This window comes from Natator depressus, chromosome 15, assembly GCF_965152275.1.
Source record: "Natator depressus isolate rNatDep1 chromosome 15, rNatDep2.hap1, whole genome shotgun sequence".
NCBI lineage: Eukaryota > Metazoa > Chordata > Testudines > Cheloniidae > Natator > Natator depressus.
The window spans coordinates 11638961-11653411 of NC_134248.1; the positions used below are offsets into that span (position 1 = coordinate 11638961).

General features: G+C 40.7%; 1 protein-coding gene across 1 annotated transcript in view; it reads left to right on the forward strand.

The window, feature by feature from the left end:
• DEPDC5 (DEP domain containing 5, GATOR1 subcomplex subunit) overlaps positions 1-14451 on the forward strand; it is a 65186-nt gene that overhangs the window by 1704 nt on the left and 49031 nt on the right. Inside the window, exons 3-15 of the mRNA XM_074972349.1 lie at positions 81-168; positions 810-856; positions 1241-1326; positions 1930-2013; positions 2746-2795; positions 5679-5748; positions 8301-8379; positions 8728-8789; positions 9803-9872; positions 11565-11637; positions 12510-12613; positions 12952-13026; positions 13732-13866. Of these exons, the coding sequence (XP_074828450.1) occupies positions 81-168; positions 810-856; positions 1241-1326; positions 1930-2013; positions 2746-2795; positions 5679-5748; positions 8301-8379; positions 8728-8789; positions 9803-9872; positions 11565-11637; positions 12510-12613; positions 12952-13026; positions 13732-13866 (1023 nt within the window). The remainder of the gene's footprint in view (positions 1-80; positions 169-809; positions 857-1240; positions 1327-1929; positions 2014-2745; positions 2796-5678; positions 5749-8300; positions 8380-8727; positions 8790-9802; positions 9873-11564; positions 11638-12509; positions 12614-12951; positions 13027-13731; positions 13867-14451) is intronic.

The following is a 14451-nucleotide window of genomic DNA, read 5'->3' on the forward strand; positions in this document are numbered from 1 at the left end:
ACAGTGCATAAGTTCCTGCGTTTTCATTTTTATCTGTTGATTGCAGGCTGCCTCACTGAATTGCTATCTTTGTCTTCCAGATGACGAATTAATGATGAACCCCAAAGTGTTTCTTCACATCAAGCTGGGAGATGTGGTTGAGATTGCACACCCTAATGATGAGTACAGGTGAATTGTCTTTCTGCTAATATCAGCCAAGTGTAGCTGGAGCACCTAAAATACTAATCTCTCCATTCCTTTAGTGTGTAACAACTTGAAGAGTGAGTAGATACTGAGGGACCACTGGGTATGCAATATAGATATTTTGCTGTAGCATAGAGCTATATCTTTCTGTCTGAAAGGAAATAAAGGGGTGACTTTATCAAATGGCCTTCTTCTGTAGTCTGATATGTTCCGTGTTATGTGGCATTAGAGGCTTTGCTGGCCATACTTGGGATGAGTAACAGCTGTTCTTGAAGTAGTTCCTCAGGCCTTTATTTTCTTTCTTGCTGTTACATAGCGATGGTTCCTTAATCCCATGGGTCCTGAGGAATAGGTTTGTATAATAATAATTAGCTTTTTTAGGGTAAAGAACGGTAATGGCTGATCAGATCAAGGGGAAGGGATGTTTTAACTTGTTCTCTTAGAAATTGTCAGGTTCTGAGCACCTTTTCTGCTAGGTGAGTATTGTTAATGCTCTAGCTTATCCCCTATGCTGTATAACTAGGTGCCTTTATTGTGATGGAGGAATTCAAGCCCTCCATGGTGACAGCAGGATAGATGGCTGGTTTCTCCATGTCGTTGTTCACCTTCTGTCTTTTGTGTTCCAGCCCTCTGCTCCTGCAAGTGAAGTCACTTAAGGAAGATTTGCAAAAAGGTAAGATTCCAGACTCTTATAGTGTGACTATAAGGCTTAACAGAGGAAATCACAATGAAATTAACCACAATTTCTAGGTTTGTTTTTGGGTTTTTTTTAAATGACTCTCTTTATTGCAACTTGTCAAATCTCTGCTTTTCTCATGGATCTGTTGGGGGCTGCATGCCTGCTATCTGCAGCAAACTGATTGGAAGACTCAGGACAATGGCAATTTCCATTCACATTGTTCAAGTGGAATGTGGATACCTAGATCTAAAATGTATTGTCAAAATAATGGCTTACTTTGTATGTCCACAAGCAGGGCCCATTCTCTCATTGGGGCTATAGCAAGGGATGGATTAAATGGGAATAAGTATTCTCCTATTTTTCTCTTCCTTATGGCAGAAACTATAAGTGTGGATCAGACTGTAGCTCAGGTATTCCGACTGAGACCATACCAGGATGTCCATGTGAATGTTGTCGACCCAAAGGTATGTAATGTTACAACCGTGAATAACAGTATTTCCATCTGCCTCCGCACTTAGCACAGGGGAAGTCATTTTTTTTTTGTCAAGGTGCATATTTCTTTGTCAAGGTCCAGACTCCAGAGAAAATAATAAAAATAATAACAATAATCATAATAAGTAAATAAAAAGATTTCAGGGTCTGTTCAAAAGCATCTGGTGGTCTGGATTTGGCTCATGGTCTGCCTATTGACTACTCCTAATTTAGCACAAATGGGAGTCCTTCAGAGATCTTATTTGCCTTAGAGTTAGAATAAAGTTCCCCCTCCCCCTTTGTTTGTTTTTTGTAAAAAGGTATTTTCTCTTGTGCTTCAGATCAACGCTGGGGGTGGGGAGTGTGCTTAGACCTTTACTTTGAACTTCACTAATCCCCAGAATGTGCCAGCCTGCCACTCATGGTTGTCCCTGTATTGCAGCCATATGAGCTTCTTCAGTAGTTGTAGTTTTAGGCCTTCCCTTTTAAGAGCATTTACTTGCTTTGAAAGGGCCTTTCATGTAACATGAGGTCATATAAGAGAGTGTTGTATTGGGAACACACACTGAAATCTATGTACTGATTCCTTTTTTAAGGATGTGACTCTTGACCTGGTGGAGCTGACCTTTAAGGATCAATACATTGGGCGTGGGGATATGTGGCGACTGAAAAAAAGCTTGGTAAGGCCTATGGTTGTAATGTGTGGGATGGAGGGGACACTGCCTTTTCTCACTGTTCAGGAACATGAGACATGAACATGGCTATCATGCAAAGCTATGGAGCACTGAGGAAAAGCTCAAGGGCAGAAATATGCCTCCTTCCTTTCTGTGTACCAGTGAGTGGGACTTGAGTGGGAACTGTATGTAACAATATTACAGTATTTAATTAAGTTGCTTCACAACCTTTTTCTGGAAAATAGTGTTCATTCCTGTGGATCACTGGTAGCCAACAATGCTAACGGCTGTTCATCATACTCTTTGTTCAGTGAAAAGAATTTAGAATATTTGAGAGAGGTTGGGTCCAAGTGAACTTCAGCCAAAAATGTGCTAGAATTAACTGTTTCATGACATTGCCATTGTTAGACAACAGCTGAGAATTCCCACATTTCTGTATTCTGGAGTGCAGCTAGTGTCCAATCAGATGAGCAGTATACCAGATAAAGGATAGCTGTTTTTCTTGCTCGTGTGCTCTCTGCTACATTAAACTATATCCCTTTACCTATGCAAGCCGTAGCAGAATACTCTCTAGGTTGAGATGTTAATTGTAAATGTGCTAAGTGGCCTCCAGCCTTTAAGGTGGACTTCAGGGAGGGGGATCAGGGTCTCAGGGTTCTAACAACTGTTTCCTGTGATTCATTCTAGCTGCTTTGAGAGTTATTGCTTTTTCCATCATCTATAACTCTTCTGTCTTAGGTCAGCACATGTGCCTATGTCACACAAAAGGTGGAATTTGCAGGTATCCGGTGAGTGCTGAATTGTCCTGATTTATTCTTATGAGTAGATGTAGAGAAGTGTTTATATGCAGAGATATCTGGCTGTGCAAGTAACTGAATGAAAGAAGAAATGCCTTGGGGGTTTGTATACCATATTTTTAACTCTGCTAGCCATTAATTAATGAAAATGTCAAGGCAGAAAGCTGCTGCTTTTAGCCATCCTGCCCAGGTACAGTAAACCTATCTGTTGTTGCCTTTGCCATTAGATCAATGAGCTGAGCACACCCAATATGAGAACAAACAAAGGGCAGGTAAATTTTCTGCACTCAAGTCTCTGAAATATCTTATTCTCTAGTACATTCCCTCTTCCCATCTCAAAGCTCTAAGTATCCCTTTTCTCCCCAATTTACCTATTTAATCGATTTGTGGATTATAAAGCCAGAAGAGAACATTGTGATCATTTAGTCTGGCTTTCAGAATAACACAGATCATGGGACTTCCCCTGAATTAATTCCTTTTTGAACTAGATCATATCTTTTAGGAAAACATCCAATCTTGATTTAAAAATTACCAGTGATGGATAATCTACCACAACCTTGGGCAAGTTGTTCCAGTGGTTAATTATCCTCATTGTTAAAAAAATTTGAGCCTTATTTCTAGTCTGACTTTGTCTAGCTTCAGCTTTCAGCTATAGATTCTTGTTATACCGTTATTTGGGAGGTTGAAGATCCCTCTATTATCAAATTTCTGTTCACCCCTGTTAGGTACTTTAAAAACTGTGATCAAGTGACCCCTTACCCTTCCCTGTGTTAAGCTAAATGGATTGAGCTCCTGGGATCTTTCACTGTAAGGCATATTCTCAGTTCCAATCCTTTATTCATTCCCATGGTTGTTCTCTGAATCCTCTCCAATTTATCAACATCCTTCTTGAATTGTGGACAACAGAACTGGATACAGTATTCCAGCAGCAGTTGCACCAGTGCCAAATACAGACATAATATAATCTCTCTACTCCTACTCAAGGTTGCACAGTTTACAAGCATCACATTAGCCCTGTAGGCCACAATATCACACTGGGAGCTCATATTCAGCTGATATTATCCGTCATGACTCCCAAGTCATTTTCAGTGTCACTGCTTCCCAGGATAAAGTTCCCCATCTGGTAAGTATGGTTTACATTCTTTGTTCCTAGATGTATTACTTTACTTTTGGCCATATTAAAACACAGTGGTTGATTGTGCACATCTTATCGAATGATCCAGATTGCTCTGTATCTGTGACCTGTTCTCTTCATTGTTTACCATCCCCCCCATTCTTTGCACCATCTGCAAACTTTCAATGATGATTTTATGTTTTCTTTCAGGTCACTGATAAAAATGTTAAATCGTATAGAACCAATCCGTGCAGGACCCCACTGGAACCGTATCCTCTCTGTGTCCCCCGTTTACAATTACATTTTGAGATCTGCCACCCAATTTCTAATCCATTTAATATGTGCCATGTTGCATTGGTATCATTTAGTTTCTTAATGAAAATATTGTGCAGTACCACATCAAATGTCTTACAGATGTTCAGATATATTAATCGACACTGTTATCTTTATTAACCAAATTTATAATCTCATCAAAAATATATCAAATTAGTTTGCTCAGATCTAGTTCCCATAAACCCATGTGAATTGGCATTAATTATATTACCCTCCTTTAATTCTTAATTAATAGAGTCCTGTATCATTCATTCCATTATTTTGCCCAGGATCAATGTCAGACTGACAAGCCCAAGTCATCCCATATACCCTTTTTAAATATTGGCACAGCATTCACTTTCTTCCAGTCTTCTGGGGCTGTTTGATCACTAACCTCCTGTACTTCATGTATTGTGCTTAACTGTTTCCAGCAATGAGGATGATGTTTCCTGTAGAGACTGTCACTGCTGATCTTATGTCACCCAGAGGTGTAGGTATAGGCTTTCCCTGCTATGTGCTGTTTGATAGATATCGCTATTGATGCTGGTCAAGGGAGTGATCATGCTAGTGCAGAACACTAAGTACTAGGCTGGCCTTGAGAATTCTGTTGGTAGTGATCCCTCTTAAGTCAATGACTGATGGGGCAGAGGAAAGTATACCAAATGAGGACATGACCTGTTTGTCTGAGCAACACTGGGCCTCATTACAGGAATAACTGAATGTATGTCAGCTGTTTACTGTGGCTGAAATTATCTTGAACGCTTTCTGTTCCAAGAGAGCCATAAAGTACATTTCCCATGGTTACACTGCCTGGAATTTTCATTGTGTCCCTGTGTTCTGACACTGATTCAGCGGCATAATTCTTTGTTTGGTCACTTCATGGGTGTAGTGCAGGCTGCTTGTTTCTGATCTGGCATGAAAAGGAATGAATTGCACCTGATAAAAAATAAACCTGTGGCAGGAATTCTGAGCAGTATGCAAAAGACCTTAAAGCTCCACATTTAAGTGGTCTTCTTTATGTCATTTGGTGACTTGTGGGAGTTAGTGATGGGACAAATCTACTCATTTGGTTTAGGTGAGTGCCACATAATTTGCCTTTGGTATTTGGTGATAACGGAATACTGTTGTGACAAGAGATTTGGTGAGAGGGAGCAAAAGAAGGGTTCCTTTGGATTGGTGTTGAGGTGATAAGAGGGAATGGTTGTGGTAGGGAGCTGCAATGGGAGGTCACTTGGCACTGGTGCCATGTAGGGGCAGCCATTTAAAGTATGTTTTGTTTCAATTGATTTTACCCAAAGACCGTTAAGGGCTATATTAATGTCCCAATTGAATGCAATGTTTGTCGTATCTCTAGCTAGAACATAGCGTGTAGTTCTCTAATCTCCATACCAACTCTCTTTAACAAAGGTTATTTTTGCATTGAATTCCTTTCTTTGTTTTGCTTATAGGGCACAAGTGGGTGAGCTATGGGTTAAGAGCGAGAAGGTCACATGTGGGTACATCAGTGAAGATACCCGGGTAGGATTTTTTAAAAATTTTTCTCCCTTTCCTTCAGCTGATGTTTCAGGGCTACCAAACCAGTGAGTGTCTGGTCACTGCGCCATTGGCTATAGCCATATTACTGGTTTGGTAGCGGTTTTGATGTTTAATATGTTACTGTATATCAGATTTCTCTCTATTTGATGATCTCCTTTGGTTGCTCTTTTCTTTGGACTGAGGTTGCTATGAGCAGAAAGTAGGGCTGTTGATTAATCGCAGTTAACTCACGCGATTAACTCAAAATTAATCGCGATTAAAAAAGTAATCACAATTAATCACACTGTTAAATAATAAAATACCAGTTGAAATTTATTAAATATTTTTGGATGTTTTCTACATTTTAAAATATATTGATTTCAATTACAACACAGAATAAAAAGGTTACAGTGCTCACTTTATTTTTATTACAAATATTTGCACTATAAAAATGGTAAATAAAAGAAATAGTATTTTTCAATTCACCTCATGGAAGTACTGTAGTGCAGCAGTTCTCAAACTTCATTGCACCGTGATCCCCTTCAGACAACAAAAATTACTACATGACCCCAGGAAGGGGGACCGAAGACCGAGCCCGCCCAAGCCCTGCCACCCGAGCACCATCGCCGCAGGTGAGCGGCCAAAGCTGAAGCCCAAGGGCTTTTGCCCTAGGCAGGGGGCATGTAACCTTAGCTCTGGGCAGTGGGGCTTGGGCTTCAGACTTGCTGGGGCCCAGGGCCAACACCAGGCTTGGTAACCCCATTAAAATGGGCTCACGACCCACTTTGGGGTCCCAACCCACAGTTTGAGAACCCCTGCTGTAGTGCAGTCTCTTTTATCTTGAAAGTGCAACTTACAAATATAGGGTTTTTTTGGTTACATAACTGAACTCAAAAACAAAACAATGTAAAACTTTAGAGCCTACAAGTCCACTCAGTCCTACTTCTTGTTCAGCCAATCGCTAAGACAAACAAGTTTCTTTACATTTACAGGAGATAATGCTGCCCACTTCTTATTTACAATATAACCTAAAAGTGAGAACAGGCATTCGCATGGCACTATTATACCTGGCATTGCAAGATATTTACATGCCAGATGCGCTAAAGATTGATATGCCTCTTCATGCTTCAGCCATGGTTCCAGAGGACAGGCTTCCATGCTGATGACACTTGTTTAAAAAAAAAAAGTGTTATTTAAATTTGTGACTGAACTCCTTGGGGGAGAATTGTATGTCTCCTGATCTGTTTTACCCGCAATCTGCCATATATTTCATGTTATAGCAGTCTCGGATGATGACCAAGCACAAGTTGTTCATTTTAAGAACACTTTCACTGCAAATGTGACAAAATGAAAAAAAGATACCAATGTGATAGCTACAACACTCGATCCAAGATTTAAGAATCTGAAGTGCCTTCCAAAATCTGAGAGGGACGAGGTGTGGAGCATGCTTTCAGAAATCTTAAAAGAGCAACACTCTGATGCGGAAACTGCAGAACCCAAACCACCGCAAAAGAAAATCAACCTTTTGTTGTTAGTATCTAATTCAGATGATGAAAATGAACATGCGTCAGTCCACACTGCTTTGGATCGTTATCGAGCAGAACCCATCATCAGCATGGACGCATGTCCCCTGGAAAAGTGGTTGAAGCATGAAGGGACATATGAATCTTTAGTGCATCTGGCATGTAAATATCTTGCAACACCAGCTACAACAGGGCCATGCAAACGTCTGTTCTCGCTTTCAGGTGACTGTAAACAAGAAGCAGGCAGCATTATCTTCTGCAAATGTAAACAAACTTGTTTGTCTGAGCGATTGACTGAAGAAGAAGTAGGACTGAGTGGACTTGTAGGCTCTAAAATTTTACATTGTTTTATTTGTTATCAAAAATAAATATAAAGTGAGCACTGTACACTTTGTATTCTGTGTTGTAATTGAAATCAATAGATTTCAAAATGTAGCAAACATTCAAAAATATTTAAATAAATCATATTCTATTATTGTTTAACAGCTCAATTAATCGTGATTAATTTTTTTAATTGCTTGACAGCCCTAACAGAAAGTTTTCATTAACTGTTTGTTTTTTGTTTTCTGAACTGGCAGAAAATATAACAGAGACGCTGAAATGTAAACTCTGAACAAAATGGAATTTTACCAAAGGACAATGTGCTGCCCCATTCACCAACAAACACTTTAAGTGAAACCCTTGCAAGTTCCTTTTCATTATTGATCACTCACAAATTAATGGTGACACATGCTGCTGGCTATGAAGGATGTGGAGAATAACAAATTCCAGAAATCACACGATTAACACTCTCCAGTGCAATGAGTTCAACTATATTAAGAATTACACAGGACTTTGAAAAGCAAAACCCTCAGAGGTTACTGCAGTGTATCCTATGTAAGCAGAGCTTATGTGTAGCTTAATAATTAATGCCCATGTTAGAGAATGTTGGGATAACTGCTCAGGAGCTAAACAGCTTCCTTCTAGTTCATAACCTTATGAAGCCTTCAGCAGGTATGTCACCACATGACACTATCTCTCACTCCTCGTTAGGTGGTGTTCCGCTCAACTTCAGCCATGGTTTACATCTTTATCCAGATGAGCTGTGAAATGTGGGATTTTGACATCTATGGTATGTAGATAACTTTTTCTCACGTACTTGATTTAAATGTCCTGCCTGGTACGTAGACAATGCATTGGAAATATGAAGTTAGGGTCAGTTGCTATTGACACCAAAGTTGTGCTTTTCTTCCCATCATCTAAAACCTTAGCCCTGCTTGTTGTTGTTTGTCGTGTTCCTTTCTCTGGTAACATCAGTAGTGACTCTTAATGCCTGTAAGGTGGGCTGCCCTGATCCTAATACAACTTTTTGTACTGGAACCCTCAAGATAAGTTTACCTTAAAACAGGGAAGTGTGTGGGTGCGTGTGTAATAAAAATAATGGCAGCTTTCTGATACCTTTGTGCTGCTTTTTTTGCAGGGGACCTGTACTTTGAGAAAGCTGTGAACGGTTTCCTTGCTGATCTTTTCACCAAATGGAAGGTACTGCTGCAGTTTCGTATAGAGCCTGCTTCTAAAAGAACAAGTCATCCCATGTATTTGTCCATTCTCCAGTATCAATTGTTTATCTAATGTGCTGATATCCTCTTTAAAAAGAGCCACAAGCTGACTATTCAAAGTTAAAAGATAAGACCCTGATTTTTTTACACATTTACTGAGTCATCAATTGTAATTTCCAGTGGCCATGACTCCCTTAGTCATGGACCTTCACAAACAAGGGCCCTGGCACCAAAAAGTTTAGTTTAAATAAGAAAATCACAGCAATCTTGAATAAGACACTTAAGATGGGGGTGAATGTGAAATCAACAAATTAGAGGGCAAGGGTAGATTTAAATAATCAAGAGCCCTAAATCTTGAACATGTCAAATGCATGCAAAGTGTGACTGACATTGCCAGGTGTCCAGGAGGTGAGAAGTGCGCACTTTAGGGTTGTCTTATCTCCGTGCTGCTTTTTGGCAATGTTATGAAACTGATAGGAGCCGTGTAAGACTTTATGCAGCTGGAAACTGTGAGATGTGAGTATAGTTTGTTTTAATATTGGGACTGGGGGAAGAGGAGGAGAAGAAGTTGCCCTCTGGTTATCCTCTTGGATATCTCAGTGTTTCTTTCTCTCAAGTCCTCACCTGGGCCCATATTTCCCTTCTGAAGGGAGACTGGGAGATCTGGTTAAGGTGCTCTCTACAGCTCATTAGTGCCGTTTGTTGCATTGGCAAGAAGTCGTCTTCTTAGAGAATGGTGCGTAGTATGCCTCCTATGCCCTACTACTAGCTTGGCACTACAGGACCTACACAGCAGTGTTGTACAGCCATATAAGCGCCGTGCATTGTTGATTACAGGTGTATCAGTGTTTGCTCTCCTTTTGTTTGTGATAATCTCTGCTCCCTATTCTTTTGTGTGTGTGCACTATTAGTCACTTACTGATGAGTGTGCGATTTCAGGGAGAAGAACTATTTTTCTTCTCCCCCCCACAACTTCTTTCTATTCCTCTTGAACAGGAGAAGAACTGTAGCCATGAGGTGACAGTGGTTCTATTTTCTCGCACTTTTTATGATGCAAAATCCATAGGTAAGAAGCTATTGAATAATAATTTCTCCTCCTTCCCCTGCCCCACCTTTCCATACTCTTGTCTTCAGTCTGTCCCCCTTATCTCTTAGAGGCTGGTGTTAGCTAACAATAGTTTGCGCCAATGAGGAACTTAATTCCATTATTGGGTGCTGTGTTCTGGAGTTCATTAGGAATGTGTTACGCAGGGAGTATCAGTGACAGTGGATGCTTCAGGAGATACGTACGTTCCTCTATATTGCATATGTACAACTTGCACAACTCTGAGTCTGTTTTTATGATTTCTGTTAAGTCCTTGTTCTCCTCAGAAATGGTGGGGATGAGAAGGGATCAGTGTATCTGTAAACTTGCAGAGAACCTTATTTTCTTGTACTGTAACTCAAGTATATTTCAAAAGGTGAGCACAGCTGCCCTTTTTGTGTTAGGTGGATGCACTCTCTGTCCAAAGGAGTCCGTGCCAAACACAGTGGGTGCTTGATCAGTCCCTATGTGAATCCTTTAAGGAAAAACCTAACATGAAAGGATGTGGGGCTGTCATAAAAATAAAGGGAAGGGTAACAACCTTTCTGTATACAGTGCTATAAAATCCCTCCTGGCCAGAGGCAAAACCCTTTCACCTGTAAAGGGTTAAGAAGCTAAGATAACCTCGCTGCCCCACTGACGGACCTAACCAAAAAGAAACAGCCAAATGCAGTTCAGTGGACTGAAGAGTGTCAGAAGGCCTTTAACCAGCTTAAAGCGACACTCATGTCTGACCCTGTGCTAAGGGCCCCAGATTTTGACAAACCGTTCCTAGTAACCACAGATGCGTCCGAGTGTGGTGTGGGAGCAGTTTTAATGCATGAAGGACCGGATCAAGAGTTCCATCCTGTCATGTTTCTCAGCAAGAAGCTGTCTCAGAGGGAAAGCCACTGGTCAATCAGTGAAAAGGAATGTTACGCAATTATCTACGCTTTGGAAAAGCTACGCCCATACGTTTGGGGACGGCGTTTCCACCTGCAAACCAACCATGCTGTGCTACAGTGGCTTCATACCACCAAGGGAAATAACAAAAAACTTATTTGGTGGAGTTTAGCTCTCCAAGATTTTGATTGCGACATACAACACATCTCAGGAGCTTCTAACAAAGTGGCTGATGCACTCTCCCGTGAAAGTTTCCCAGAATCAAGTGGTTAAAATCGTCCTTGAGATGTAGAAAATATTGTTAGTCTTTATACAGTTGGTAGTATATTTAGAGGTGCATGTGTCTTATTAACTCTGTTTTCTCCTAGAGCTCCAGGAAGAAATCACAGCCAGTGTTTTCACCCTATCTGTGATTTGGGGGGCGTGTCATAAAAATAAAGGGAAGGTGAAACCCTTTGAAAGGCAAAACCCTTTCACCTGTAAAGGGTTTTGCCTCTGGCCAGGAGGGATTTTATAGCACTGTATACAGAAAGGTGGTTACCCTTCCCTTTATTTTTATGACAAGGGCATATATGCAAATTGTCTCCAAAGTACTCACTCTTGTAGAAAGACCCCTGTAACTTCATTTTTAAACCAAATTTAATATTGTCAGAGAGATCTGAAGTTTTTCTTACAGATTTAGATGTTCTCTAGAAATAACTTCCCTTGGCTAAAAAGGGGAGTAAGCGTTTTGGGACCCCCTTCAGATTTCTGAATGAACCATCTTCATCCTTGCTTTCCTCTCCATTTCAGATGAGTTTCCTGAAATATACCGTGCCTCAATTCGGCAGGATCACGAAGGAAGATTTTATGAAGATTTCTACAAGTATATTTTCCCCTGTGACAGTTTTGTGTGTTAAGGGATATTTTTGAACAAACACATATGTAATTCTTACTAATGAGACCCATTTCTTGCTAGAATACATCACAAGGGCAAGATCTTAGCACAATGAGAGACACCCCTCTCTGAGTCCTGGCATATTGATCAGTTCTCCCTACACTCACATTTGCTGAATTGTCTTTCTGAGTGGATGGTACACAACACAGTCATCCTGCTGCTTAGTTATAGAAATCAGTGACAAACTTCAGAGGCTTTAGGGCTTTCTCTGTAGTGCTGATGGTAGCATTTTATGTAAGACTTGGCTGTCTTTAGAATTTTTACTTTTTTGAGTAGCCAAAGGACAGGTTAACCCTTTGTGGGGTGCCAGTGCTGAAACTTTGATTATATTTCCAGTTAAGTTCTGTGTCTACTGATCAGGATGGGATATGGTTATTGAAGCTTTCGCCAGCTGGTAAAGTTGGTCCAGCTTGGAATGCCAGTTCCTCCTTTAAAAAGAAATGATGCTTTTCCATATTAAACATAGAACATGTTACTATATTTCTGTCCTACATGTAGGCTATAATGTAAGATCTTGTATAAGCCATAGATTGTAAGGTCTTCAGGGCAGGGACCTTGCCTGCCTTGATGTTTGTACAGCACCTGGCACATTGTGGGTATGAATGGATACCAATACACATAATAAGATGTGTGGAGGCTATCTCACCTGGGAGACAGAGTTGCAGAAGTATTCACTCTCCTCTCTATCATTCATTTCCTCAAGCTGTAGCTTGTGCATCCTCTGTGCCTCTTAAAACTTCCCCTGAGAAGCCTCGTGCTCTCCTTCCTTCTATGGTCCTCAAAAGTTGTGTTCCTTTCAGGGTTGTAGTTCAGAATGAGAGACGAGAAGAGTGGACGTCATTGCTTGTGACCATTAAAAAACTTTTTATTCAGTACCCGGTGCTGGTGCGACTGGAGCAGGCAGGTAGGGAGATCTTCCTTAGGTGTTTTGGGGTTTTTTGCCAGGGGGGAAAGCGGGGGGTGGTGGTGGTGGTGGTGGTTTTTTTAAGTGAAACTTAGCTGCAAAGCTTCTAGCTCTCCGTCTAGCAACACTCTACACTGAGGCTGCCAGTTCCAATGCTTATGCCACAAATGACAGTCCTGCTGCCTCCAGTTTCTTGTGGCTCTGTCTGAGGTGGCCTAGGAAGCACAGGTTGTGATTCTGCATAGGGGAGAGGTGTGGGAATAACTCTGAAGTGTAGGAAGTGTCCATTTGTCTGCCTATATTAAAAATGAAATTACTTCTTTCAATCTCTTGTCCAGATGGCTTCCCCCCAGGGTATAATTCTACCTCAGCACAAGGGAACTACCTGGAGGCCATAAATCTTTCATTCAATGGTGAGTAATGAAGCATAAATTTGTGCAAAGTACAGAGAGGTGGGACCACAGAAAGTTGCAGCCAATAGCTTTCTGTGGAGTGCTGCTTGCCTAACACTAACCTGTGAAAGCAAGGAGGGGAAAACTATTTAAGTTGTCACTTCTTTCATTCAACAGTAACTAGTCTGTATCTATTTCAGTGAGAACTTAAAGATGAAAGATCTGAAGCTGGGCAGTTTAGGTTCTTGGAACAAACTGCAAAACTTTGTCTGCATTAAATATTTTATTTTCCTTTGTCTAAATGTGTATTGGTGTGGCTTCTATACATCAGAGTCCTCCAGTCACCATAATGCAGTGGCTTTATTTTTTTGTAAAGAGGCATATCATACTATTTGATCCTGTTGCTCACTGTCATTGACATCTTGTGTAAGTGGCAATAAAGCAAACTCTAGCTGACAGGACAGGCACCCATGTATATAGATGCCTACACCCATCATCTGTGCCCTTCTGCCTAACTCTACTGCCAATCCACCATGTCTTTCAAAATCAGGGTGCAAACATTTTTGGTCATGGCCTTGTAGGCACTAACTGGCTGCACTCCTGTGTTTGGGGAAGGTTGCTTCCTAGCACCATCAGTAGTGAGTTTATTTCTTGAGCGCTTATGAAAACTTTAACATAATTTTATTTTAAAATATGTCTGTTCCTTGATTCTGATTTATTTCATAGTGTTTGACAAGCATTACATAAACCGCAACTTTGACCGGACTGGACAGATGTCTGTGGTTATCACACCTGGGGTGGGTGTGTTTGAAGTGGACCGTCTGCTCATGATCCTGACCAAACAGCGCATGATAGATAATGGTAAAATAGTTTTCATAACTAACTGGCAATGTTTTACAACCTCCATGTATGCAAACAACCTTAGCTCTCCAAAAGTCACAATCGCAAAGTCCTGTATCCATCTCAATGATCGTTTATAGCTGGAAGACTTATTTCCATATTAAGTGCAATAATGCGGTCAAGTGTAATATTGCAGCTCCAGTTAGTTTCACTGGGATTTGTGAGTGCTCAGCACTTCTTAAAATCAGGCCATGAGGAACTTTCCGTTGAAAGACAATTTTATCTGATATGCATTTGTCATGGGGGAAACTTTTCCTGTCTCCCTTCCTGCACGCTGTATAGGTAAACCACAGCAATAACAACATCTGGGCACACCTATGCTCTCCATCATTTTTTGGCATTGCAGATCACTGTCGTGGAAGCAAATCCATTGTATTAAATATTAGACGAGAAAGAGCAGCCTGCTTATAAAGAAGGCTGCTTCTGCTTCTCAGTAGTTAATGCAAAGAAAGCATGGGATCAATAGCAGTTTATTGTAATCAGATTTAAACATTTGGTTCAAATACAGCAGATTTATGTAACTTTAACTCAGACTTGTGACCTGTT